Source organism: Anomalospiza imberbis, chromosome 11 (genome assembly GCF_031753505.1).
Source record: "Anomalospiza imberbis isolate Cuckoo-Finch-1a 21T00152 chromosome 11, ASM3175350v1, whole genome shotgun sequence".
In the NCBI taxonomy this organism is placed as follows: Eukaryota; Metazoa; Chordata; class Aves; order Passeriformes; family Viduidae; genus Anomalospiza; species Anomalospiza imberbis.
In genome coordinates, this window is record NC_089691.1 from 11,284,929 (window position 1) to 11,308,824 (window position 23,896).

General features: G+C 48.1%; 1 protein-coding gene across 1 annotated transcript; it reads right to left on the minus strand.

Moving 5' to 3' along the window:
- Positions 1-292: 292 nt before the first annotated feature.
- RAB7A (RAB7A, member RAS oncogene family) lies at positions 293-21,022 on the minus strand. Its single transcript, XM_068201921.1, has 6 exons — positions 20,927-21,022; positions 4,642-4,702; positions 3,410-3,536; positions 2,404-2,622; positions 1,767-1,895; positions 293-1,629 (listed from the first exon to the last, which is right to left on the minus strand). The coding sequence occupies exons 2-6, from the start codon at positions 4,692-4,694 to the stop codon at positions 1,534-1,536; spliced, it is 624 nt and encodes a 207-aa protein (XP_068058022.1). The 5' UTR covers positions 4,695-4,702; positions 20,927-21,022; the 3' UTR covers positions 293-1,533.
- Between the last annotated feature and the right edge of the window lie 2,874 nt (positions 21,023-23,896).

Here is a 23,896-nt window from a genome sequence, read left to right on the forward strand (position 1 = left end):
TGAAGGACTGTACTCACTGAGGGATCTGATCCCAGCATCATTCCTGCCCCTGCAAGCAGATTCCAGAGAAGCAGAGGGGTAACTCTCTAGCAGTGCCCCAGCCAAGCAAGCAGGGCTGGTTCACCCCACTCTCAAAAACCAAGCTGGAAGGCACAAAGTTTATAGTAAGGAAGAAGCAGAAATGCCCTTCAGTTAGCAGGCATTGAGGCTTGCTGGAATGGTGACTAGACAGAGGAAAGAAAGCATGTTAGTGGAGGAAAAAAAGAGTCAGAAACAGGAGTAAACAAGAAGGTTTGTTCTTGTTAAGTTTATTGGCATCATGTTTGTTTCTTTACATAAGAGCTCAGCCTACGTACTAGAATGTAGACCTCTGGAAAACAGGTAGAAGGGCTCCATTTAAGCAAGCTACAAATGCAAGAACAAATACCAGGAAGAAAGGAAGAGAGGAAAGGGACTAGATTGCCAAGTTTTTCCATACCAAAAATCCAGATTAGCAGTCAGTAAGAAGAAAGGGAAGATTTGTAGTCCAGGTCATTCATCAGGAAACAGCTACCACACCCCAAGTGGGAGAGGAGCTCCTTCCACAGCACAAAGAGCCACAGGCACACCCCAGCTCTGGCTCCTCATGCTTGCTCCAGGATGGCAGGAATTAAGCAGTAGGGGAGGTGAACAAATGAGGTCATTTCATAGCTGTATTTAATTTTAAATCCAATAATCCAGTGTGCATATCAATGCTGTTATGCAAATCTGAGAATTTAGATACAAGGAAGCCAGACAGATTTTTCCAGAAGATGAAGCCTTTTTGGCCTCAAAACAAGAAGGCTTACATAGTTCATCTCTACTGTACAGAATACTGCCTCTATCTGGACTCTGTGTTGCTAGCACGCCGCAGGTCACAAGTGTCCTCCTCACTTTCTACACAACCTGTGTTTCAGTACTTGAACATGTAATTCAGGAATTTTACACTAATTTATACATTTTTAATTGGTTGCATATATTAACATGTACTATAAGATTTTTCCTAAAGAAGCATTACATAATACATGGATACTGTAAAAAGATCTGATTAGTTAAAAGTAACAAGCATTAACAGAGATACATACAAAACTCAACCTAGTCTGACTGAGTGCTGAGCTTGCAATGAACTATGGGTAATCAGCCTTTCCAATTGCAGCCTTCACAGGGGAAAACACAGGACAGTTAAAAATGTATGTAACTTGTTACACAGATTACCTGTAAACAGTTTCTCTCCATTGGACACCTGGAATTAGATTCAGTTCCAAACATACATAACAGTTTCCATTTTAAACTAAGAGAAAGGTCTGTTACCATGAAGTGTGATGTGGATGGTGTGGGGACGTGAGCTCTGAAGTGCAGGACTCAGATGCTCATGAGAGATGGGTGGATTTTGGCAGCTGGAGATGCAATTTTTTTTTGTAATTTCATTTTAAACACAGAAGAGGGGCTGTGTGTTTGAAGGCCTAAGTGTGATATTTGTTTGTGAAGGACTGTGCTCAACCCCTCCCACTCCCCTCAGCAGCTGCAGCTCTCCGCAGAAGCCTTTGCTCGGTCAGTCTTGTCTAGTTTGATGGGTTCAGGGAATTCATTGTAAAGTTCCACTTCGGTTTCCTAGTGGGAGAGAAGGAGGAGTTAATGCCACAGCTCTGCAGACAGTTTCCTGCATGCAAGGAGCTGGGGAAGGCTGGGGGTGAGCCCCAGGCTGCCCACAGCACAGGGGCAGGGCTGCACACTGCCCCCCTCCCTACCTGTTTAAGTGCATTTCGTGCAATCGTCTGGAAAGCTTGTTCCACATTAATGGCCTCCTTGGCACTGGTTTCAAAGTAGGGGATGTTGTTTTTACTGTAGCACCAGGCTTGTGCCCGTTTTGTGGTGACCTGGGTGGACAGAGAACAGCATCACTACCTTCTGCTATGCAGGGAGGGGTTTTATTTTCAGGGCAAGGCCAGAAATCCCTCATATCCAACCAGAGCAGCTCTGACCTCATCAAACCCACAGCCTTGAAACAGAAAACAGGAGTCCACTTCCCATCACCTGACAGACCCAGCCCCAGGGCAAGGAGGACCATGCCCAAGGGCAATGAGACCACAGAGCACTGGCTTGCTCCCATAGGAGCTGCTCGGCACATCTGGGGGAGGAGAAGCAGCTCCTCTCCTTGCATCTCCCCAGGAAGCTGCTGCAATCCTTCCACCAGTGGGCAGGAGCATGCTGTGCACAGGGGTCTGACCTCTCCAGGCAGGAGAAACCCTTCTCCGGTGGCAGACAACATCTGAGCCACTCTCAGGCACCTCCCACTCCCGTTTCTCAGGTAACCCTCCTGTGTTTCTACAAGGTCTCCCACTCCAGCAATTCCTTAAGAGGAGGTTAGTAAGTCCCAGTACTCACTTGTCTGTTTTCTAGGTCAATCTTGTTTCCCAGCACAACAAAAGGAAAATTCTCAGGATCCCTTGGACTGGCCTGAATGAGGAATTCATCCCTCCAGCTGTCTAGGGTTTTGAACGTGTTGGGAGCCGTGACATCAAATACCAGCACACAGCAATCTGCTCCCCTGTAGAAGGCAACTCCCAGAGACTGAAATCGTTCTTGGCCTGCTGTATCCCATATCTGGAGCAAAAGACAGGGCAGATAAGCCAGTTCTACTCTGACACAGTCAGTCTGCAATTAGGGCATTAATTCCAAAACTCCCCACTAGGCACATATAGTCCCCAGCTAGGCAGATAGCAGCACCTGCAGGCTTGGGGATTTCTGTAGGCACTAAGCATCAAGAGCCAGAAACACCTTCTAAAGATAGTTGACCCTTTTTGTGTTCAGCCTCAGCCAGGGACATATCCTTGTCCTGGGCAAGCAGAACTAGGGTATTAGGGTCAGCAGGTGACCTGCCTGCAGTACCTGTATGTACCTGGATACCAGCAGAGTTCAAACACTCCTCTGATGGCTGCAGCTTTTGCTGCCTTGCAGTCAGTTTCACCATGGAGAGATGAAAGCTGCAGATACCAGAGACATAAGCAGGCTGGCAGGTTAACACCCACAGGACTTGGGGTGACACGAATGGTTGACCTAGGGAGTCCTTTCCAGTTCTTGGACACTAGGGAAGTGAATCTTTCTAACAAGATCTAGTTTACTGACAGTACCAAATCCAGGTTTTTTAAAACAGGGCCTAGCAACACTGCTGTTAGCTGAACCCAGATTAATCTTTGCATTCTCTTGTTCAGCCCATGCAAAAATTTGTAGAGAAGCCCAGAGGCACTAATGTCTAACAGAAGTTCAGTGCAAACAAGAGTCACACCCAGTACACTGACCCCTACACCAGTCTGGGCTACACCGGAGCAGATGCTTCGACACAAATGGGGTAATGGCACCCCTTGCAGCAGGGAGCAGAGTCCCTCCTTACCTGCATTGTCACTAGCCTGTCATCCACCATCACCTCTTTTGTCAGGAAGTCTGCACCTATCGTAGCCTTGTACTGGTTACTGAATTTCTTGTTCACATACTGGTTCATGAGCGATGTCTTTCCCACCCTGCACAGGAACACAAAAAAGAAAGACTTAGTAGGCTGTTTCTACAACAATGTTTGAGTTAACCACCCTGAAGAGAACAGTCCAATGCCCTTCATTGCCCATAACCTCTTGGCTTTTCACCCAGGGAAAAAGCACCCACCTCTGCTAGTAGGGGCTTGCATACCAAGAGATGCTGAGGCACCAGCTGAGTAAGAGCATTAGGTACCCAAGGATAGCATTAGGTACCCAAGGATACAAAGGATTACATCCTGAGAAACCTCACTTCCCCAGCACTAATCTGATCCTTTGTAAGGAACACACATCACATTATGACCATGAAGGCAATTTTGGAAGATGAAGTGCTTCAGAGAAACCCATCACAAACGGTAATCTTCAGCCTCTGCAGAAGGAGGAGGGGGAAAACCAGACACTCTCAGATGGCAACAGCTTACAAACACATCTGCTAGGCACCCAGAGGTGGAGATCCTCCCCAGAGAGCAAGCTTAGAGGCTCACATGCCTCTGTGTGGCTGAGAAACACTCCCTGAATAACAGCTTGCTGGGGACAGCAGTATAAATAAGCCTTATGTCATGGGAATCAGGTTACAGCCTGCACAGCAAGGAACCTGTGACAGCAGAGCAGACTCCTTGCTGAGAGCACAGAGCAAAGCCTTTCACTCCAAGGGGTGTGCTCCAGCTAGCCCAGAGAAGCAAAGCAGATGGCTCAGTACAGACTATGTCTCTGACAGAGACAGAATTTTAGGAAGTTACCTAAGAATGTTTACTTGTTGTTTTGGGGTTTTTTATTTTATTTTTAAGTTTAACGCTCATTCCAACAACACATGTCCTCCTTGCAGAAGGCTATTCCACTCTGCTACTCCAGTGATCTGCCCACCACATTTTCCCCATTTAATATTGTGGCAGGACCTCAAGATAGGAAACTGCAGGGACACATTCAAAACAGAGGGCAGTGAAGAGTTCTTAGACCTGAGGTAACACAGCTAGCACGGGCTTTAAAATATCTCCTCCCAGCACTGCTGATTTCTTACAGTGCATCCAAGCTCCCACTAGTCAAGAGCACTGCTCTGCCAGATACAGATTAGCATCTTAAAGGCTCTTCTACTTACCCAGAGTCTCCAAGGATGATGACTTTCAGTAACACTTTCTTCCTAGAAGTCATCTTTCACACTAGAAAGGAAGAACAATCCCATCCCAAACCATTAGTATGTCATTCCTCAAGAAAGCAAGCAGCAAGTTTGGGAGTCTGAGAAACCGGACTCCCAGCAAGGAGCCACTGACAGGCAGGGCCCAGCACTCCTGAAACCAGACTCCAATTCAAGGCTACACCCAGCACTGACCAGGTGTCTGCCCACTACACAGGCTGGGCCATGTCAGACCAGTAGTGGCAATTTAATACCAAGAGGTAGATGAGCTGAGCACTTGTCATTTACTATACCAAGACCCTTGTGGATCCCATTTCCAGGCCATTTGGTAGATAGACTAGCCCAGGCCATCTCCCTTGACTTGAGGCAGTGCAGTAAATCATACCAGCTCCCAACACAGACTAGTAATTCTTACACATGCCACAAAGTGAGGGCTAAGCAGGCACGTGTCTAATACCACACTCAAGCTTTTTTGTGCTGTTCAGCAGTTTCCCAGGGAAAAAAAAAACAAAACAAAAACAAACAAACAAAAACTAAAAAAAAAAAAAAAAAACACCAAAAAACAAACAAACAAACAAACAAAAACAGTGTTTCCTCCATCATGAGCTTGGAGAAGTGGTAGCTTTCTCCAGCAGCTGTGCTTTGTGAAAGAACCAAATCCCAAGGACATGCTGTGGTTGAAGCAGCTGCAACAGCCACAAAGGGCAGCTGAATTACAAAGCAAACTGCTACCAGACTGTGGTTTCTCTGAGGGCACAGGAAGCTGACTACTGCCACCTCAGCTTTGGTGTAATAAGGTTACAGTGACAAACCTCAACATTCTGACATACTGATGGTCATCTACTCCATTAGATGATGGCTTGTTTGTTCAGTTGCATCCTGCAACTGAAAAACTTCATAGGCAGGAGGCTCTAAACTGGCCACTAATGGTCCATCCAATTAAAGAGAGAGCTGAGCTTCAGAGTTCCATACTCATCTGCTCCCAGGTCTCCTTCAGACCAGTGAGGCAGCTACAAGTTCATCAGCTGCAGCAGGCCTGAATACACTTCTGGATATTCTTTAGCATGGTGAGAGCAAGTACAGGGTCTGTCCAGTGGCTGAGCACACCCCTCCTACCCTGAGGCCCTGCTCCACACCTCTTCAGAGGGGGTGAGCCAGCCACTCTTATGTGCTGGATCAGATCACAGACCCTCTTCTGGTAATGACCTGCTCCACAACACAAGGACTTGGCTTTCCTGAAAGAGCCCTGCAGGTTCAGTACAGCAAGAGTAGCACAAGATGGCTATAGAAGATCCTTGACAACAGGCCTTGGTATTAAGCCCTTATTTATGGACTTGCTTACCCTAAAATTCCCATCCTGCTATACCACATTCATTATAGCACATAACTCCTACTCTTCAGGAGCTATTCCTGATTTCACAGCTAAGGAGGCCTTTGCTTCTACAACAGGGATTTATGTCTTCAAGCAGCTTGAGCCTTATGTGCTTCCTGGGATACACAACAGCCTAAGGTGCTAGATAACTACACCCATTTCACACCACTACTACAGGAGGCTTCAAGCTGTAAAAGCCTCTCACTAGATGCAGTCCAGTTGCAAAAGATCTTAATCATCTCGAGCTTTGAGGGTTAGAAGACATGAAGTGCTTTAGCCTTTGCTGTCAGTGAATGCTGCAGAAGCTGAAGGAGCACCCCTGCAGCCACTGTAGTGATGCACATACAGCTACACCTTTTTGGACTGCACCCACCTCACAGTCACAAGGTTGTTTAGGTTGGGAAAGGCCTCTAAGATCACCAAGTCCAACCATTAGCCCAGCACTGCCAAACCACCACTAACTCATGTCCCTCAGTGCCACAGCTACACGGCTTTTAAAAACCTCCAGGATGGTGATTCCACCACTGACCTAGGCAGCCCATTCTGGTGCTCGACAGTGCTTTTAGTGAAGAAATTTTCCTTAATATACAATCTAAACCTTCCCAAGCACAACTTGAGGCTGCTTCCTCTTGTCCTGTCACTTGTTACACCTGGGAGAAGAGACTGACCCCCACATCTGGCTATAATCTCCTTTCAGGTGTTGCAGATCCATGAGGTTCCCCCGAGCCTCCTCTTCTCCAGGCTAAACACCCCCAGCTAGTGCCAAGGAGACTTGTGCTCCAGCCCCTTCCCCAGCTCCCTTGCCCTCCTCTGGACACACTCCAGCACCTCAATGTCTTTGTGTAGTGAGGAGCCCAAAACTGACCCAGGATTTGAGCTGTGGCCTCAACAGTGCCCAGTACAGGGGGACAATCACTGCCCTGGTCCTGCTGGCCACCCTATTGCTGACACAGCCAGGATGCCACTGGCCTACTTGGCCACCTGGGCTCAGCTGGGCTCATGTTCAGCTGCTGTCAACCAGCATGCCCAGATCTTTTCCTGCCATGCAGCTTTCCAGCCACTCTGCCCCCAGCCTGGAGTTGCAGGGGGTTGTTGTGACCCAAAGGCAGGATCCATCTTTACCTTGTTGAACCTCACACCACTGGCCTTGGCCCATTGACCCAGCCTGTCCAGATCCCTCTGCAGAGCCCTCCTACCCTCCAGCAGATCAACACTCCCACCTAACTTGGAGTCATCTGCAAATTTACTGAGGGTGCCCTCCATCCCCTCACCCAGAGCATTGATAAAGACATTAAATAAGAATGGCCCTAGCACTGATCCCAGGGGAACAGCACTGGTGACCAGCTGCCAGCTGGATGGACTTTCATTACCCACCACTCTCCGGGCACAGTCATCCAGCCACTTTTTTATCCAGCAGACAGTGCACTCGTCCAAGCCATGAGCAGCCTGCTTCTTCAGGAGAATGCTGTGGGAAATAGTGTCAAAGGCTGTACTAAAATCCAGACAGACCACATCCACAACCTTTCACTGATACACTAAGCAGGAGTGTATAGGAGACAAGGTTGGTCAAGCAGGACCTGCCTTTCCTAAACCCATGCTCACTGGGCCTGATCCCCCGTGTCCTGTACATGTTGCATGGTGGCATTCAAGGTATCTGCTCCATAACTTTCTCTGGCACCAAGGACAGACTACCAGGCCTTCCACAGATCCTCCTTCTGACCCTTCCTGTAGATGGACATTTCATTTGCTAATTTCCAGTCACTGGGACCTCCCCAGGGAGCCATGACTGCTGGATTGAAAGGGGCTCAGGGAGCACTTCCACCAGTTCCCTCAGTACCCACCCACAAAGCCACCAAGTCTTGAGTGTGTGTCTAAGTCATGTAGCAGGCCTTTTCCTCATCCTTTATCACTATGTTTCCCTCCACATCTGATAAAGGATGGGGATTCCTCTTAGCTCCCCTTTTGTTGCTAATGTATAAAACCACATTTTGTTGTCTTTTACAGCAGTAGCCAGATTAAGTTCTAGTTGGGCTTTGGCCCTTCTGGGTTTTTTTCCTGCATAACCTCATGATATCCTTGAGATAACCTGAACAGGACTCAGTGCTGAGGAGCGAGCAGCAGTGACAGGTCACCCACAGGGCTCATGCCACCCTCAGATGGGTGTTACCACATGCCAGAGAGCATGTGGAGGACATGCTCCATGAAACTCAGAAACATGAGTTTCTCCAAGTGTCAACACCTCTCTTTTCCAGTGGACTGCACTGTTCACTGATCCAACTGACAGCCCAGCTATGCTCGCCAAGACAGAGCCAGCTGAAAGTTGTCAGCAACACCAACATTTAGCTCTGCTTCTGCTCTTGCCAAGATGCACACACCATAGCTTGTCTCCCCTATAGAACTCTATGGGTAGAACAGACCACAGAAACCTCTTCAAGCCTGCACCTCCCGTGTTCACAAAGCACACAAGGGACACTTTTGCCAGCCAAGCCAGAGACTTGTGCAGCACAAGCAGCCCAGATGGAGCAAGAAACAAGTGAACAGAGCTTTAAAACAGCTTAAAGATAGCTGTGTACACCGAACTGTCATGAAAAACATCTGCATAGGTTCAGGTCCAGTGCAAGTCACCTGATTTCCTCAGGACAGAGGAAAACAACTCACCCAGAAGTGGCTGTGCCAGAACCCAACATGCTTCTGGGAACTGCTTCTATTTTCCTCAGAGTATTTCCAATATCACTTGCTGCTGCAGCTCACTGCCTCTTGGTATTTGAAGCAGCTTTGGACAAGCTGGCATTAGTTCTCATGCTTAGGGAGGGATTTGCAGAGCCCTAAATTGCAACACTAAATCACACTGCATGCTTATCTCCCAAGTTCAACATAGCCTGAAGTTCCACTATGAGGGGAGGGAAAACTGCTCTGTCAAGATTCATTACCTTAGAAGTAACTCAGCTGAGCAGCCACCTGCAGACATGGGAAGTCAGGCTGAGTCAGAGCTGACACCGCCTTCTTGTCATAGCTGACAGGCTACCCAGCAGTGTGAAGGGCTGTCACTGCCCCATCAACACCAGGCAGGTGAGACATTCAGCTTCCATCCCAGGTCATGCAACGGATGTGAGCCATAGCACAGGAAGCGCCGCTGCAGCTTCGTATTTGGTGTGGGCCATGAGGCAGTGAGGAACTGCAGCCCTGCCAGGGACCAGCAGTGGACACTGCCCAGCCTCACACCCTTGTTCTACCAGGCTTGACTGATACTGCCTTGAAGCCCAATCAGTTGATGGGCCAAGCCCTCTTTAACAATCTTCTATTGCAGGTATAAGCAGACCAACACTTCAGAGTTATTCCTTGCCCAGTACAACAAGGAAACACATCTTCAGGTCCTGTAAAAAATGGTTGAGTTGAGATAGGCTGGGATCCCACTGACTCAGCACTAAGACTGTTTTTCACTATATAATGCAGCTTGTCTTTCCTCATGGTATTTGACACAATTACTCCAGAGCAGCACCCTGTTGAGGCACACACCCTTCAGATGGCAGTGTGAGAGCTCACATGGGGCTTGTGTCCAGTCCCGGGGGCACTTCTGAACAAACACTTCCTTTTTCAGAGGTATCACAAAGAAAAACTTGTTTGTTAAGATTTGATCCAAGACTCAGCTCTGTTTCACACTGCATGCAATCTTTTTGAGCAAGGTCATCTGCATGACTGTTCAGAACACAGCCCACAGCAGCACACCCAGCCAGCCCTGCTCAGGAGCCACCAGACACTCCACATCAGCCAAGGGCTGATCATCAGCATCTTTCCTCCTCCTGGCTTAACTGGTGCCAAAGAAATGACACAGCTGTCTCTAACACAGGATAAGAAACCTTCCATTCCATTTTTAAAGCCTATCCTCTAAGCAAAGAAGCCATTAATGATATGCTGACCCTCAAGAAATTAAGCTGGTATAGCACACTCTGTCCCACAATACTGTTAGTACCTTTAACACTCACCTGCAGGAGTAGCAAGGGATAATTGCTAACACCTAACTTGCAAGTATTCAGTTTAGCTAATCTGAAAGGAAGAGTCAAAACCCATCCTATGAAGCTTCACAGCACTACAGCTCAGATGCAAGACCAAATAAAGCCAAGTCTAATTAGGTTTTCCTTGTTGCTTCAGAGTACATTACAACTGTCCTTTCCCTTGCTATATTAAGACAGCTGCTTTAACTCCAAGCAGAAATGGAGGGTTACGAATTCCTTAGAGATGTTCACGTGTCAAGTCACAATGCAGGCATTTTAATATTAATTGGGTTGGCACAAGCAAGGAACAGTAGTAGTTTGCATTGATGGCTCACCAGACCTCAGATTAGCTATGCTTTAACAGAAGCAGGCCTTGCAAAAGGAATATTCTAAGTTGCTCAAGGACAGTTTCAGTGTAAAAGCATCCAGCCCTAGGGGAATCTCACCTCCCTGGAAGACAAGGCTCCCTAAGCAGCAGCATACCCATACCAGTTTTGAAGCTGCTGAGCAGTCTTTACTGTTTCAGCTTTGCTACTGAACAGTTGGAATCACAATCCTAACATGTCTATAGAGGCTGGAATGTTTGACCAGGAGCTGCCTGTTACTACAGCTATCAGCCTGCCACCTGCACCTTCTGCTAGCAACCAGCACAGCACTGAAGTGAGGATGCTGGACAGCACATCTTGCCTTGTGTCCTCTGCCAGGAATATTTAACACCACACCAACAAGGCACAAAGTGGTAGGGCAGCAGGCATTGAGCACATCTAAACTCACAGTTATGGATGCCTAGTTTTGCTCCCTGTCCCAGCAGGCAGCAGAAGAGCAAGCAGGTGTCCCACAAAAAGGTATATTTGAACCTGAAGCACTGCAGCTCTGTTCTGGGTGCCATGGCTGATAAGCAGAGCTTCCACTTTCCCACTATAGCACAGGACGTTTAGCAAAAACACCCACCACAAACAAGGTGATGTGGACAGATCAGGTCTCCATTAGGGGCTACCACACATGACAGCATGCTCACCACAGAGACCAGACAAGAGCTCTACCCTTGGGCTCTGGAAGAACCTTCTGTCCTGAAATGTGGGAAAAGTGTCCCAAAATGCAGCCAAGTGCACTTTTGACACAGAAACAGCACCTCTACTCACTGTTCTCTTGCATGGATGTCTCTGTACTACAGAGAACTATTTTTATTCCCTCCCTCCTCCCTCACTGGGTTCAGCATTTCTTCAAGGAAACTGAAGCTAGAAATATTATTCAGGACCAGCTCAGTCAGACTGAACCAGTTCCCTCTCAAAAGTATCAAGTTCCCTAGCACATTTGGCATCTCAAGGGCTTATGTCTGCTTAGATCTTCAGCCACTGAAATGAGATGGCCACTGAAAGTTTACCCTGTTTTTAGAGGACCAAACACACCAAACAGTCTGGCACATATCACTTGCCCCATGGTCACACTGTACCTTGCCATGCTTTAGCTAAACCTTTGAGTAGATACATGAATTTGCTCCAATTTTTTAGCTTCTCTGAAAAAGCAAGGCTTCATCCTGAGGAAAGGCATAGCCTGTTACTGCCATTAGTTAATCAGAGTCACAGTTCCTGGTTGCAGCGTCTGAGCAGTCCAGAGACTTTGTATTGAAGCCTCAAACTCTAACTGCAGCAGAGCCCCAGATGGGGCTGAACAAGCTTTACCAGTTACAATTTAACAACAGCTTAGTTCCCACTGGCTGGTCAGACAGACATTGCTAACAAGGTGTCAACCAGTACAAAGCTACAAGTGACTGCCTCAACAGTTCAACACAAATCTGAGACCAACTGATACCAACATTTAACACATCACTTGCATTCTCCCAAGATTGACACAACAAGTCCTGTCTTTTCAGCTGGGCAAAAGCACAAGAGTAGCTAGAAGACAATCAGCAGGGGCTATTAATTTCATATCAACATGGCTTAAGAGATGCCAAGCTGCCTTCAAGGAAGAAACTAGAAATACAGCTGCCTTTGATGTTTTTGACTGCTACAGAGTCTGCATATTTTCCTTACCAAACCTGGGTGTTCTACAGGTGGAACATGTATCCAGCATCCTCACACTGAGCACTACTACAGAGGCATAGGAAGTTATAATAGCAGGTTGAGTCTTGCACTGACAAAGGCTGCACAAGCAGGACACTACTCTCTTCCACTCCCACAACAGGAGTATCAGGAACTCAGCTTTCCCAGCTCACTGGAAAATACCATCGAGAAAAGCCTCACATTTAGTGGGGACACGTGCTGTGTCTAAAAAGGAAATCAGGAACATCTTGTAATTTGGGCTGACAACTTGCAAGAACTACTCCCTGTAAATAGGTTGTTTTTGTGGGCAATGGGCTCCTACAGTCCATACAATCAGAGGTGCCCTCAGGCCTCACAGATGCACCATGGAGCAAGCAGTCAGTTCAGGTACAGCCCATACCAAAAGCAGCTGGCAAGATATTCCTGTGACAGCTTTGCTGAAGGGTACACTCTAGCTGCTGTTCTACAGTAGCATCTAAAAACTGATTTCCACCTCCTTCTTCCCAACACGTTTATGCTGCTGTTCTAACCAATATATTCCCTCCTGCTGGTACCCAGCCAAAAGCTAAAGCACAGCTCCTCATTCCCTCCTCAAGAGGAGCAGCTCAGCAGGCAGCTGAGACCAAGACCAGGCTTCTGTCCAGTTGGTACCTTTCCCAGACAGCCCTGTGAGGCAAAAATTACCTCTGTTCATGGAGCTGGAAGCCTCAGCTACAACTTAATTTTTGATACCTTGTGTAAAACATTATATTGCAAGCTGTCAGGTGTAAATACACTGTCCAGTATATCCCACCCCCATCTGGGAGTCCTATGCCAAAAGCTTCACCTTCTTGAAGCACAGCCTGGAGCTTTAGATGCCTGCTAGCACAATGACATAGTTCAGAGCAAAATCGAATCTTAGAACATGGTTCAGTGTCCCAGAGGAATTAGCTTTTTAGACTACATCTGTCTGCAGTATGTTTCCACCTCCATTTGAGGGCAGAGTTGCAGCCACCAGTGCTGGAGCAGCTGCTCTAGAACTGAATGAAGATTAGGAACCAGCAATAGCAGCTCAGCCACATAGCTTCAAGTTCTGTTGATTGTCTGCTTCAACACAGGCACCAAAGCAGTGTGACACGGTGCTAAAAGCCAACTGACATGGTCTGAAGTAGCTCCCAGATGGAGCTGACACCAGGCCTACACAATTACTCTGCTGCATCCTGATCACGGGTAAGATGCTCTTAAGACAGTACAGTGCTAAAGGAAGAGAATGATGGGCAACATGCAGCTTGGAGAAACAGGCAGAAAGCCCAGCTGGGAAACAGAAACTTTGGAACAGTTTTGAGCATAACAGATTCCTGGCGTGATCAAGGAAGCTCCAGTGCCAGGTTAGACACTCTTATCAGTGGTAATAAGGTTTTAGCTTGCCTCAGACATCCCCTCAATCCTCAGCTGAAGGCTCTATCACACATCCCTTATGTGGGCAAGGACTCAGAGCTCACTGGAAGGAGACATGCCAACATCCAGCTTGCCAGAGTCCAGACAACACAGGCAAGGCAGAAGCAATGCCACTGGTAGTAGCCATGTCTGCAATGAAATTGCAGGACTTGCACATGAGAAGGGGTCTGTCCTGCCTGAGGTCCCAGCTCAGCTACGGCTCCATCAGGACTGAGATTTGGAGAGTGCTGCATTCCTGAGAGACACTGATGCATCTGATCAGTTAGGCTCTTCAAAGGCAAGCTCTTCAGTCCAAGCCTCACTGATTCACAGGCCTGTTACACCTCCTGGCATTTCTCCAGATGAGAGTTGTTCTATGCTGCACAAAGTTGAAATACTAGCCATGGATCTGAACAAGGTTTTGACTGTACAGCTGCCATAATTAATTGTGACCCTACCATATAAAGGCCAAACTACATAGGACTAGACCCCACCCCTAATGCCAAAAACTGATCTGATTTCTACTGGTTTAGATATCACAACAACCACCTCGTGAGGAGCCATCACGTTGATCTGACTACATGGTTTGCAAGTGGAAGCAAAACAAGCATGAAAATGCATTTGCCTACAGAACCACAGCATATGTTTTTCCACGTTCAATCAGACCAACAGTGTGCTTAAGAGCAGTGGGAAAGGTCTGGAGGACATTTCTTGCTGTCTACAGGAAGAGTACAACACCCAGACTGCTACTCAGCCTAAAATCACAGGAGCACATGTAGATCTTCCAGGTGATAATCACACTCAGCAAAGGACAAAAGGAAGGGAGTGAAGAAAATGTCCCAAGGGACACAGCCAGCTGTGCTGGGCAGCCACCTTGGGTGGATCACTTTGCTCCTCGACAACCTGAGGATGACTCCCATCATCTCCACAGAGGGTAGCAGGTATGAGACTGCAGCTATGGCAGGAGAAGAGGCCACAAAGATCCTTTTGAAGCTAAATGCTACACACTAACAAGACCAGGATTCCCAGAAAGCAAGCCAGGGCTGCTGAAGTAGCAGTCTTTTGCTTGTAGGAAGACATCTTAACAAGAAAGACAAACCTAGAAGCTTCACTGAAAGCTGGACATTTCCAGTCATTAAGTTTTAGTCCACTGATTCCTCCAGCAGCTAAATGGCCCTTACACCACAAAATATCCTCTCAGGATCGGGCACACATACCCTAACAGACTGATAGCAAGTGTCCCAAGATCTTCTGCTACCCTCTTTTGGAGGCTCAAACCATGTCAAGAATGTCATGTCACTCAAGATTCAGTATTGCTGTGCCCCTATCTTCCTGTGAGAAGCAGTTCCCCTGTTAAATCCTACAGGATTTCAGGTAGTTCCCAGCAGATTTCCCCCAAGGATAAAACAAGAAAAGGCATGCTTGCTTTAACACCCCTCCCCCTTTATCAGAGCAAGCTTAACTTCCCCTATTCTGCCCTGGGGGAGACAATCTCAGGATGTGGGAGGAGAGTTGAGCACATAGCTGGCTGCTGGGAGACACTAGGCAACAAGCCATGTGTCTTGACTAAGGGCCTTGCCTACGCAAAGCACTGCAGCTACACCAGCACAGCTTCCATGATGCCTCTACCACGACGGCCTCCTTGGTGGACAGCTGTCCAATCAGTAAAATAAATCTTGAATTAACTGGAACACAGCTAGAGTGCTCACACAGCCCCGTTTATACAGTGGTGTTTGTTGGCCTTTTGGCACAAAGCACCCAGCTAGTGGAGCCACCCAACAGTTTTAGTAACCCTGACACAAATATCGAGAGCCTGGCACAGTTCTCACATCAGGCCATACCCTGAGTGACAACTCCCTTTCTATAAAACAAACACAGTGCCAGAGGCAGCAGCTGGGTTTTAATCTATGTGTCCAGAAGATAAGGCTGTCCAATTCAAAATATTCAAAGTTAGCCAGGCCACTGACAAACAGTTGAGTTGTTAGATTTTTACCATATCTGACAGTATTTTTTAAGTGCTCAGATTAATTTCTAGTTTTGACTACAGTTTAAATTTTCACAGATTCCTGTGATGCTTTCAGTTTCAGAAACACACATAGATAACTTCTGCATTGGTAAGCAAAACACAGATCTTAGACCTTGGCAGTGGTAAACAAGCCTTGTTTATCCACTCCTGACTGCCAGAATTCCTAGAAGCTGGACAGGAAACAAGAGACTAAAAGGAGACTTTGACCAAGTCAAATGACAGACCCTTAGGAGGTTTGCCAGAGGCTGCAACTTACACCTGATACCCAGATCTGAGAGTGAATATTGTGTTTCTTGCAACATAAGAAGCCTGATAGAGGAGAAAGGACAAATACTGATGGGAGATCCTACTAGCAGACTAGCAGATGTAGGGAAGCACCAGATCAACACTAATGGCAAAAGCATTACTACACCTTCCAGGAGGTCCTGTTCTCAGTAATGAGTCTTCTAGAGAGAAAGCTTTCTCTAGGGACAGGTTGTAATCTAAGAACTACACCTTGATCTGTGAGCAGAACTCTTGATCCTACACACACTCAATACTATGCTAATGTGGTTTGCAGAGCAGGAAGGACAAGTATTTCAGTACCAGGATGGGAGTGCAACAGGTAGCTTGCCATGACAGCTGAGTCAATGACTAACAAGGAATTTGTGCTGTGGATACTCAGTTTCACACTCATACTTCATACCCTCATATCTCTTGCACAGATCCTGCATCAATACTTTACCACTTCACCTATTCTCTTAATGAAGCTCCACAAAGGTCCAATGAAAACCTCACTTGCATGGTGAGGTTAGGAGAACTCTGTGGGCAAATGGCATCTTGTTAGGCAGGGGAAAAGATTCAGGCCCAGGCATGTCTCAGCTAAAACCCTCTCACTGCTCATGCTCAAGACAATGCCACCGCTGTGCCAGTTTGGACTCCAGATATCATTACCCATGTCTGGGAGCCGAGTGACTCAGCCCACTTGAGCGAGACAAGCACTAGACAGGTTACTTTGAAGAGGATTCTGCTTCCAGCTGGAAAGAGTTCAAGGGCTCAGCAGAGACTTGTTAGATAAACTGGTAGCCCAGTAACCAAGGTCCAAGTACTCCAGGCAGGCTGGCTCTGAAGACAGCTCCAGTTACTGGCCTCCACTTTTGTCCACCACTTCACTAATCCACCTTGTCTCTCAAACGACCAAAGTTACAGTATATAGGACAGACTCAAGAAAAATACTGGGTTTTTAAATTGACATTAAGAGGATCTACTAAATTTCATTTAACAATTTCTGCTTGAAACTCATGCAAGTACAGTTAGACACAATTAGTCACCTTAAATTGTCATTTCAAGTGGTTATGGAGAAGAAAGAGCAAATCACTCACTGTGTATCAAGTGCCTTTAAATCATACAGATAGAAATCTGTGCCACAGGTTTACACTTCAATCCCATCTCAAAGGCAGCACACCCCGTCCTGAAGCTTCACTGCCCTAGGAAGACAGCTATGGCCTCAATAACAGGTTTCCTGGCAAGAGAAGTCAAGGCTACTGGAGATAAGCTGCAAATCCACACACTTCAGTGGCCTTGATGAGCCTGCCTCCCTTCCCAGGGTCATTGACCATGAGGTAGCAAGAGCAGTGTTGACAAAGCTTCCCCCACAGACAGAGCGCTGGTTGCTGGCATCGGAGAGGAGGAGCAGCCTCGCAGGAGCAGCGCTCACAGCAGCGATGACATCACCAGGGCAGATCTCCGCCAGCACAAAATGCAGCAGCACGCTGGGCTCGAGAGCTGCATCCCTACCAACAGAGAGCAAAAGCAACAAGCACACCAGGAGCCAGAGGGGAACCAAGTGACACAGGGATATCCCTTCAGCACCTGCTATTTCTGAGCAGCACGTGAGCAGCTCCTGACCTTGGACGCTCATTTGCAAGCTTTATTCAAGGTGCATTTAAAGAGAAATGGGACCTTCAATCAAGCCCCTCACTGAACAAATAAGCATGGTGTATTAACTATTGTCTTTCAATTAATTATCTATATCTAATTCTGTTTTGAGATGCACAGCTCGTGTTTGGACCGATGCTGCAGAGAGGGACACTTTTATCCTCACAATCTCCGGTCACAGCTATATCTGAAGGCAGACTGTTACACAGCAACTACAAAAGATCATTTTAGGAAGCTGCGGAGGGAAGCCAACTCAACTCTAACTCATCAGGCAATTAAATTGCAATTATCAAGACAATGCTGTGCAAGAATGAAGTACTTCAGCATCTGAAGGATGCAAGATTGCCGCCAGACAAGCAGCACATGCTAGTGCCCAACCAAGTTCAGCATTTAGGTAAGGTCTTAGCTGGACTACCTTCTGTGGAGGCAACAATCTTTAAATTACTCTACAGCTCTGCAAGGGAATCTTAGGTCCATCAGGGCCCAGTAACAGGGACTTCAGAGCAGGTCAGGTCACAGCCAAGGAGAAGCCAGAAGACAGAAGGAAACACTGGACATGTGCAAGGTGAGGGTCCTGCACTTATTTCACAAAGGTTCAGTTTACTTCAGTCACTAACAAAATCGCTGCATTCTGAAGGCAGGGACATGCAACAATAAGTACTTGTGAGCCCACATCATCCAACAGTTTCAGAGAACACAAACATCTAAGTGCATAGCCCTTATTCTCGAGCCAGGTACCTGCAAACCTTCTCTCACAATGCAGCACTTAAAAACACACCCTTACCAAGCACAGCCAATTTTGTTTACAGCTAAATGTTAAGTTCTGCATAAAGCAGTCTCATTTTCACACAGAAGTCGGACCAAAATCCCATACATGTTAGAGACAGAGCTATTTATAGTTTTGCACAGATGGTTTGATGGTAATTGTCATGTTTCCTCAAGGACAAACTTTGCCAGAGATTTGCTCCAACAGGTAATTATCACAACCAACACAAGTGTCACAATCCAACACAAGTGTCTTAAAACACGAGCTTTAAGAAAGTGCTGCAGACAATAAATCTGGTAACCCTCCTGCTCACAAGCCTTCATTTTGATAAGCAAACTAAGCAAAGTTGTATCTTTCCCAGGTCACTTCGGAGCAGAGGTACATTTTACACTTTCAGTTGAGGATCTATCAATGTTCTAACGTGTCTGTGCTACTCAAAGAGTTGGATTCCCTAGCTTTGACAGGAGGGCCAGGATGTCTGTAGTGCAGACTCTGCAACACATTTATTTAAATTCTTAACTTGTCACCCTGAAGGTACAACTCAGGGTGTCCTGTTCCCCACCTCTTCACTCTGGTGACCAGTGACAGGATAAAGAAAACAGCATGAAGCTTTGTCAAAGCAGGTTTAGGCTGGCTGTAGGGAAAAAGTTCTTCACCAAAAGGGTGGCTGGGCACTGGAACAGGCTCCCCAGGGATGTGGCCATGGCCATAAGCCTGCCAGAGCTCAAGAGCACTTGAACACTCTTAGGCACATGTGGGGGTGTCCTGTACAGGGCCAGGAATTGAACTTCTATGATCCTTGTGTGTCCCTTCCAACTCGGAATATTCTGTGATTCTATGCTGAGCTATTATGAGAGTAATTGAGTTTGAGGACAGGGACCACCGCATGACACCACAGGGAAGAAGAACATCTAACACAGCTATTCCCTTCCATCTTATCAGTTATACTGCACACTACAGGTTGGGAGAGCAAGAAACTGCTATGAGATTTCAGAAATCTTCCTTATTGAGGGGTCAGATTAGCCCCATAACAGCTTTTCTACAACAGACATGGGATATTAATATAACAGCACAAAGAGCAAAGAAAAAAATCCAAAACAAACAAACATACACCCCAAACAAACAAAAAAGGCAGTGCTTGAAAGTTAACAGTACTAGAGCTGCTTTAATTCTGAGGACTCGGGCCAGGCAGGCATGGTGGGTCCACTCATTAGTGCATGGAGGGCAAGTCATGTGTTCAGTCAGCTGTTGGGAGTCACAAGGGAGAGGGGGAAAGAAAAGTATACTTGTTCTTCCTGAGTAAGTACAGCAACGAAGCCTTGATTATTTAACAAGGAATATTCAAATTACTCCACCCACTTTAACCTCAAATTCCACTCCTGAGAGAGCAGGGTACACTGACTCCAGCAGCCTGGTTCTACTGGAACCATAGCCAGGCTGCAGCTACTATTCACACGCCATTGGTACCACCACAGCCTTCAAGTCACAGCCAGCCAAACACTGTGGCACAGCTACTTATATACCATTCCCCTAAAGAGAGAATTCTCCACTTCCCCAAACCAAATACCCACATGGATACAGACTGTTAGGCACAGGCCAAAACTGGCCAGCCAGTGCCAAGTACTGAAAGCTTAAAGGCTCCATGCAGGCAAGTGTCAGACAAAGAACAGCTTGGTAACAGCTGGGGGGGACTTCATTCTGTCATGTGTTCTCGGTTTACATATAAAAACCTCATACACACAGACCACAACAGCTCTGCTTATCAGCAAACATTTGCAGTTTTCCAGGAGATAATGCTGAAATTTCCAGCTTTGAGAACAAAAGGCGGAGAGTACTAGGTGAGACACACATTTGATGCTGAGGTTACCTATCCTACTTCAGATGAAGACAGCCGTTTTTACTACTTAAATAAGCCCTCTATTTACAGGGAGTGCAATTGTCTTAAGTACAACCATCAGGCATTTCCATATTTATTAGTCTCTCTCTATATAGATGGAAACTAATAACGCATCTATCACTTAATTTACCATATTATACACTTACAGACAAAAGCACTTCTAACGTCCACTCTAACAGCTCTAGAACTGACTCAGGCTTTGCACACACCGACAGCTACTTTCGCAATAACTGCCAGTCTCCTCGGCCACCTCTCTGGCCAGCTTCATTGCTCCCGGGGCTGCCGGTTCATGTTAAAAGCGCTCCCCGCCGACCCCCCGAGCAGCGTTTCACCGTCCCCCCCACAGCCCCGGCCCTCCTTCGGCCACCGGCTACCCCGAAGCCTCCTCGGGCTCCGCGAGGAGCTACAGCCGCCCCGCACGGCACAGACAATGCGCTCCCTCCCCGGGAGGCATCGCTCGGGCCTCCCCGAGCCTCTCGGCAGCGGAGGCTCCACAAAGGCCCGGCGAAACGCGCATCCTGGGAAAGGCCCTCGGGGACGAGCCCCGTCCCGGGGAGACCCCCCCGTATTGTCCCGAGGGCAGAGCCGGGCCCGGCTCCAGGGAGCTCAGCGCCGGCAGCGCGGCCGCCTGGGCCCGCCTCGGGGCGGGCAAACGAGCCGGGCCCCGGTGCAAAGCCGGCCGGGAGCACCGAGACAGCGCCGCCTCCGCCGCGGGCCCCCCGGTGCCGGGGAGGGGCCGCGAGCGGCTCCCCCGGCCCGGGGCGAGGCCGCCCCCCCATCCCCGTAAGCAGCGCGCGGACCCGCGGTGCCGCCGGGCTCACCTGGTGCTGCCGCCGCGGCCCGACCCCGATCGCTGCGCCCCCCGCCCGCCTCGTCGGCTTTAATGGGCCCCGCCGCCTCCCGCGCTCGCTTCCGCCTCCCCGACAACTTCCGCTCACGGGGCCCCGGCGTCACCGCGCCGGCCCCACGTGACCGCGGGGCCCGCCCGCCATGTTAGGGCGCCGAGGCCGGGCCGCGGGAGGGCTCCGTGACTGTGGAGAATAAATGCAGTGGTGCCGAGGCCGGGCCGCCGGAGAGCTCCCTGTGTGTGGAGAATAAATGCAGTGGTGCCGAGGCCAGGCCGCGGGAGGGCTCCGTGACTGTGGAGAATAAATGCAGTGGTGCCGAGGCCGGGCCGCGGGAGGGCTCCGTGTGTGTGGAGAATAAATGCAGTGGTGCCGAGGCCAGGCCGCGGGAGGGCTCCGTGACTGTGGAGAATAAATGCAGTGGTGCCGAGGCCAGGCCGCGGGAGGGCTCCGTGACTGTGGAGAATAAATGCAGTGGTGCCGAGGCCGGGCCGCGGGAGGGCTCCGTGTGTGTGGAGAATAAATGCAGTGGTGCCGAGGCCGGGCCGCGGGAGGGCTCCGTGTGTGTGGAGAATAAATGCAGTGGTGCCGAGGCCGGGCCGCGGGAGAGCTCCGTGTGTGTGGAGAATAAATGCAGTGGTGCCGAGGCCGGGCCGCCGGAGGGCTCCGTGTGTGTGGAGAATAAATGCAGTGGTGCCGAGGCCGGGCCGCGGGAGGGCTCCGTGTGTGTGGAGAATAAATGCAGTGGTGCCGCCGCAGCCCGCACAGAGGGCAGGGGTGCGCAGGGACCTGCCTCCCCCGCGGGCTTCCATCGCAGCAGGGCAGTGAACACCGCACCCTGGGCTGAGGGGAGGCGGAAAGGGCCAAAGAAACCTTCGTGCTTTCAGAAATAAACGATGGGGACACACAGGCACAAATCTGTTCTTTGCTGTCTTCTAAGCAGCATTGAAGAACTAGCGCGGAGTTCTCTGCAGTTCCATTCCTATGTGAAAAAACCCCTTAGTTATTACTATCAGAAGTAGGCTGCAGTTTAGATCATATATGTTTAATATTTATAAATTTTTACTCGCAGCTGTAATCTAAAATGGGGTAGTAGCAACAGCGCTTGTCAGGAAAGAAGATAGAAGATGCCAGTTGAATGTCCATTCAGATTGATTAACCAGGCAATTGTCAGCACCAAGATCAATAGTGCAGGCAAGTAAAATGGGACCTTCTGAAGTCTCTGGACCGAAATCCATGGGGTAATAACTATCCTGGTTGTACAACTGAACTCCATATTTTCTACTCTGTGTTGGCAGCAAGTTCATTTTGTTACTCAGCAATTACTTGAGTAGTATTATTCATCCAAGTCATGTGACTGCTGTGGGTTTAGTTAGCTTATGAACTGAGGAAAGCCACCATGGGGGAAAAAAAAGTATTTTTAAATCTAATCAAAGACTGAGGCAATATTCCAGCAATATTAAAAAGAAAATCACACAATGACAGACGTGTTGGGGTTGGAAGGAACCTCTGGAGATCATCCAGCCCAGCCCCCTGCCAAGGCAGGGTCACCCAGAGCAGGTGACACAGGAACACGTCCAGGTAATGCTTGAATGTCCCCCGAGACTCCATGCCCTCCCTGGGCAGCTGTTGCAGGGCTCTGCCACCCTCAGCCTAAGGAAATTCTCATGTTGAGGTGGAACTTCTTGTGTTTTGGTTTATGGCCTTTGCTCCTCGTCCTGTCGCTGGGCACCACCAAAAAGAATCTGGCACCATCCTCTTGGCACCTGTCTTTGAGATATTTGTATGGATTACAGATGCCCTCTCAAGTCTTCTCTAGACTACACGGGCCCAGCTGCCACAGTCTCGCCTCATAAGAGAGATGCTCCAGACTTCAGAGAAGGAACATTTTAGCAACAGTTTGTTAGTGCTATTAGGGTACCCCATTAGATGCAAAGAGCTGCGGAAAAACGTGGTTTCAGTTAAAATGCAGACTGGACAAAAGAGGAAAAGCCTTCAGCACATCAGCAGCTGGTGGAGCAGAGCACTGGCTTGTCCCAGTCCATTGCGTGCTGGGCTGTTATGGACAGACATTAATGGCAAATTAGTGGGTGTTCCTCAGCTCTCTTTTCCTAATAGTTTCCTTTTAAAAATTTATTTTTACACAATATGAAAAGCAAACAAAAACTGTGAGTGAAATTTCCTCCTGTACTGCAGAGCAATCCTGGCACCACCTATTACAGACCTTTGTTACGCAGAACTTCACAAAAAGATCCTGGGCCACTTGCTGGTGACAAGACAAACAGATGCTTTCCAGTCCTCGGTGGGAACACAGCATTTTCTTAAGCTGATGAGGCAAGATCCTGCTTGCCTCCAAGAACATATAGATCCTGGCACTGGAGAGGACCAGCAGCAGGAGACAGGTCCCTGCTATCCAGGATGGGAGCTACATTCATAGTGGCAGAGTGGAAGTAGGAGGATGGTAGTGGCAAATGGAAGTATTGAGCTATGGCTCTTGATATATCCCCCTCTCCCCTCCCCATCAAAATAATCACGTGCCCTGGGGACACCAGAGTGTGCTGCAGCAAGCAGCCCAGCACACTGAGTTTTAGCAGCCTGTGGAGGAAACTATAAAATGTCAAACCCCAATGAAAACCCATAAAAAGAGATCAGTTGGAAACCAAATGCCCATCGTTCCCAATCACTAACACTGCTCTGAAGAAATCCATTCTCTATCCTTGAGGGGCATTCACATAGCTGAGTGAATCTCTGAGGTTACAGTAACAGGTCTTTAGACATCTACTGCTGCAGAAACCTCAACCTATTTCATGCACTCATTCCTCTAAACCAGGAAGTGAGAATGTGTCCTGCTTTGATTTTCTTCCTTTTGTGTCACCTAATCTCTATTTACTAATCTTCCTGATCCAATTAGAGACAATCAAATATTATATATCTTACACCACCTCT

Coding starts and splice junctions, on each gene's coding strand:
- RAB7A (XM_068201921.1), bottom strand. CDS start 4,694: ATGACTTCTAGGAAGAAAGTGTTACTGAAAGTCATCATCCTTGGAGAC. Junction 3,537..4,641: donor ATCATCCTTGGAGACTCTGG/GTAAGTAGAAGA, acceptor GTTCCTGTGCAG/GGTGGGAAAGACATCGCTCA. Junction 2,623..3,409: donor ACAGGCTAGTGACAATGCAG/GTAAGGAGGGAC, acceptor CTTTTGCTCCAG/ATATGGGATACAGCAGGCCA.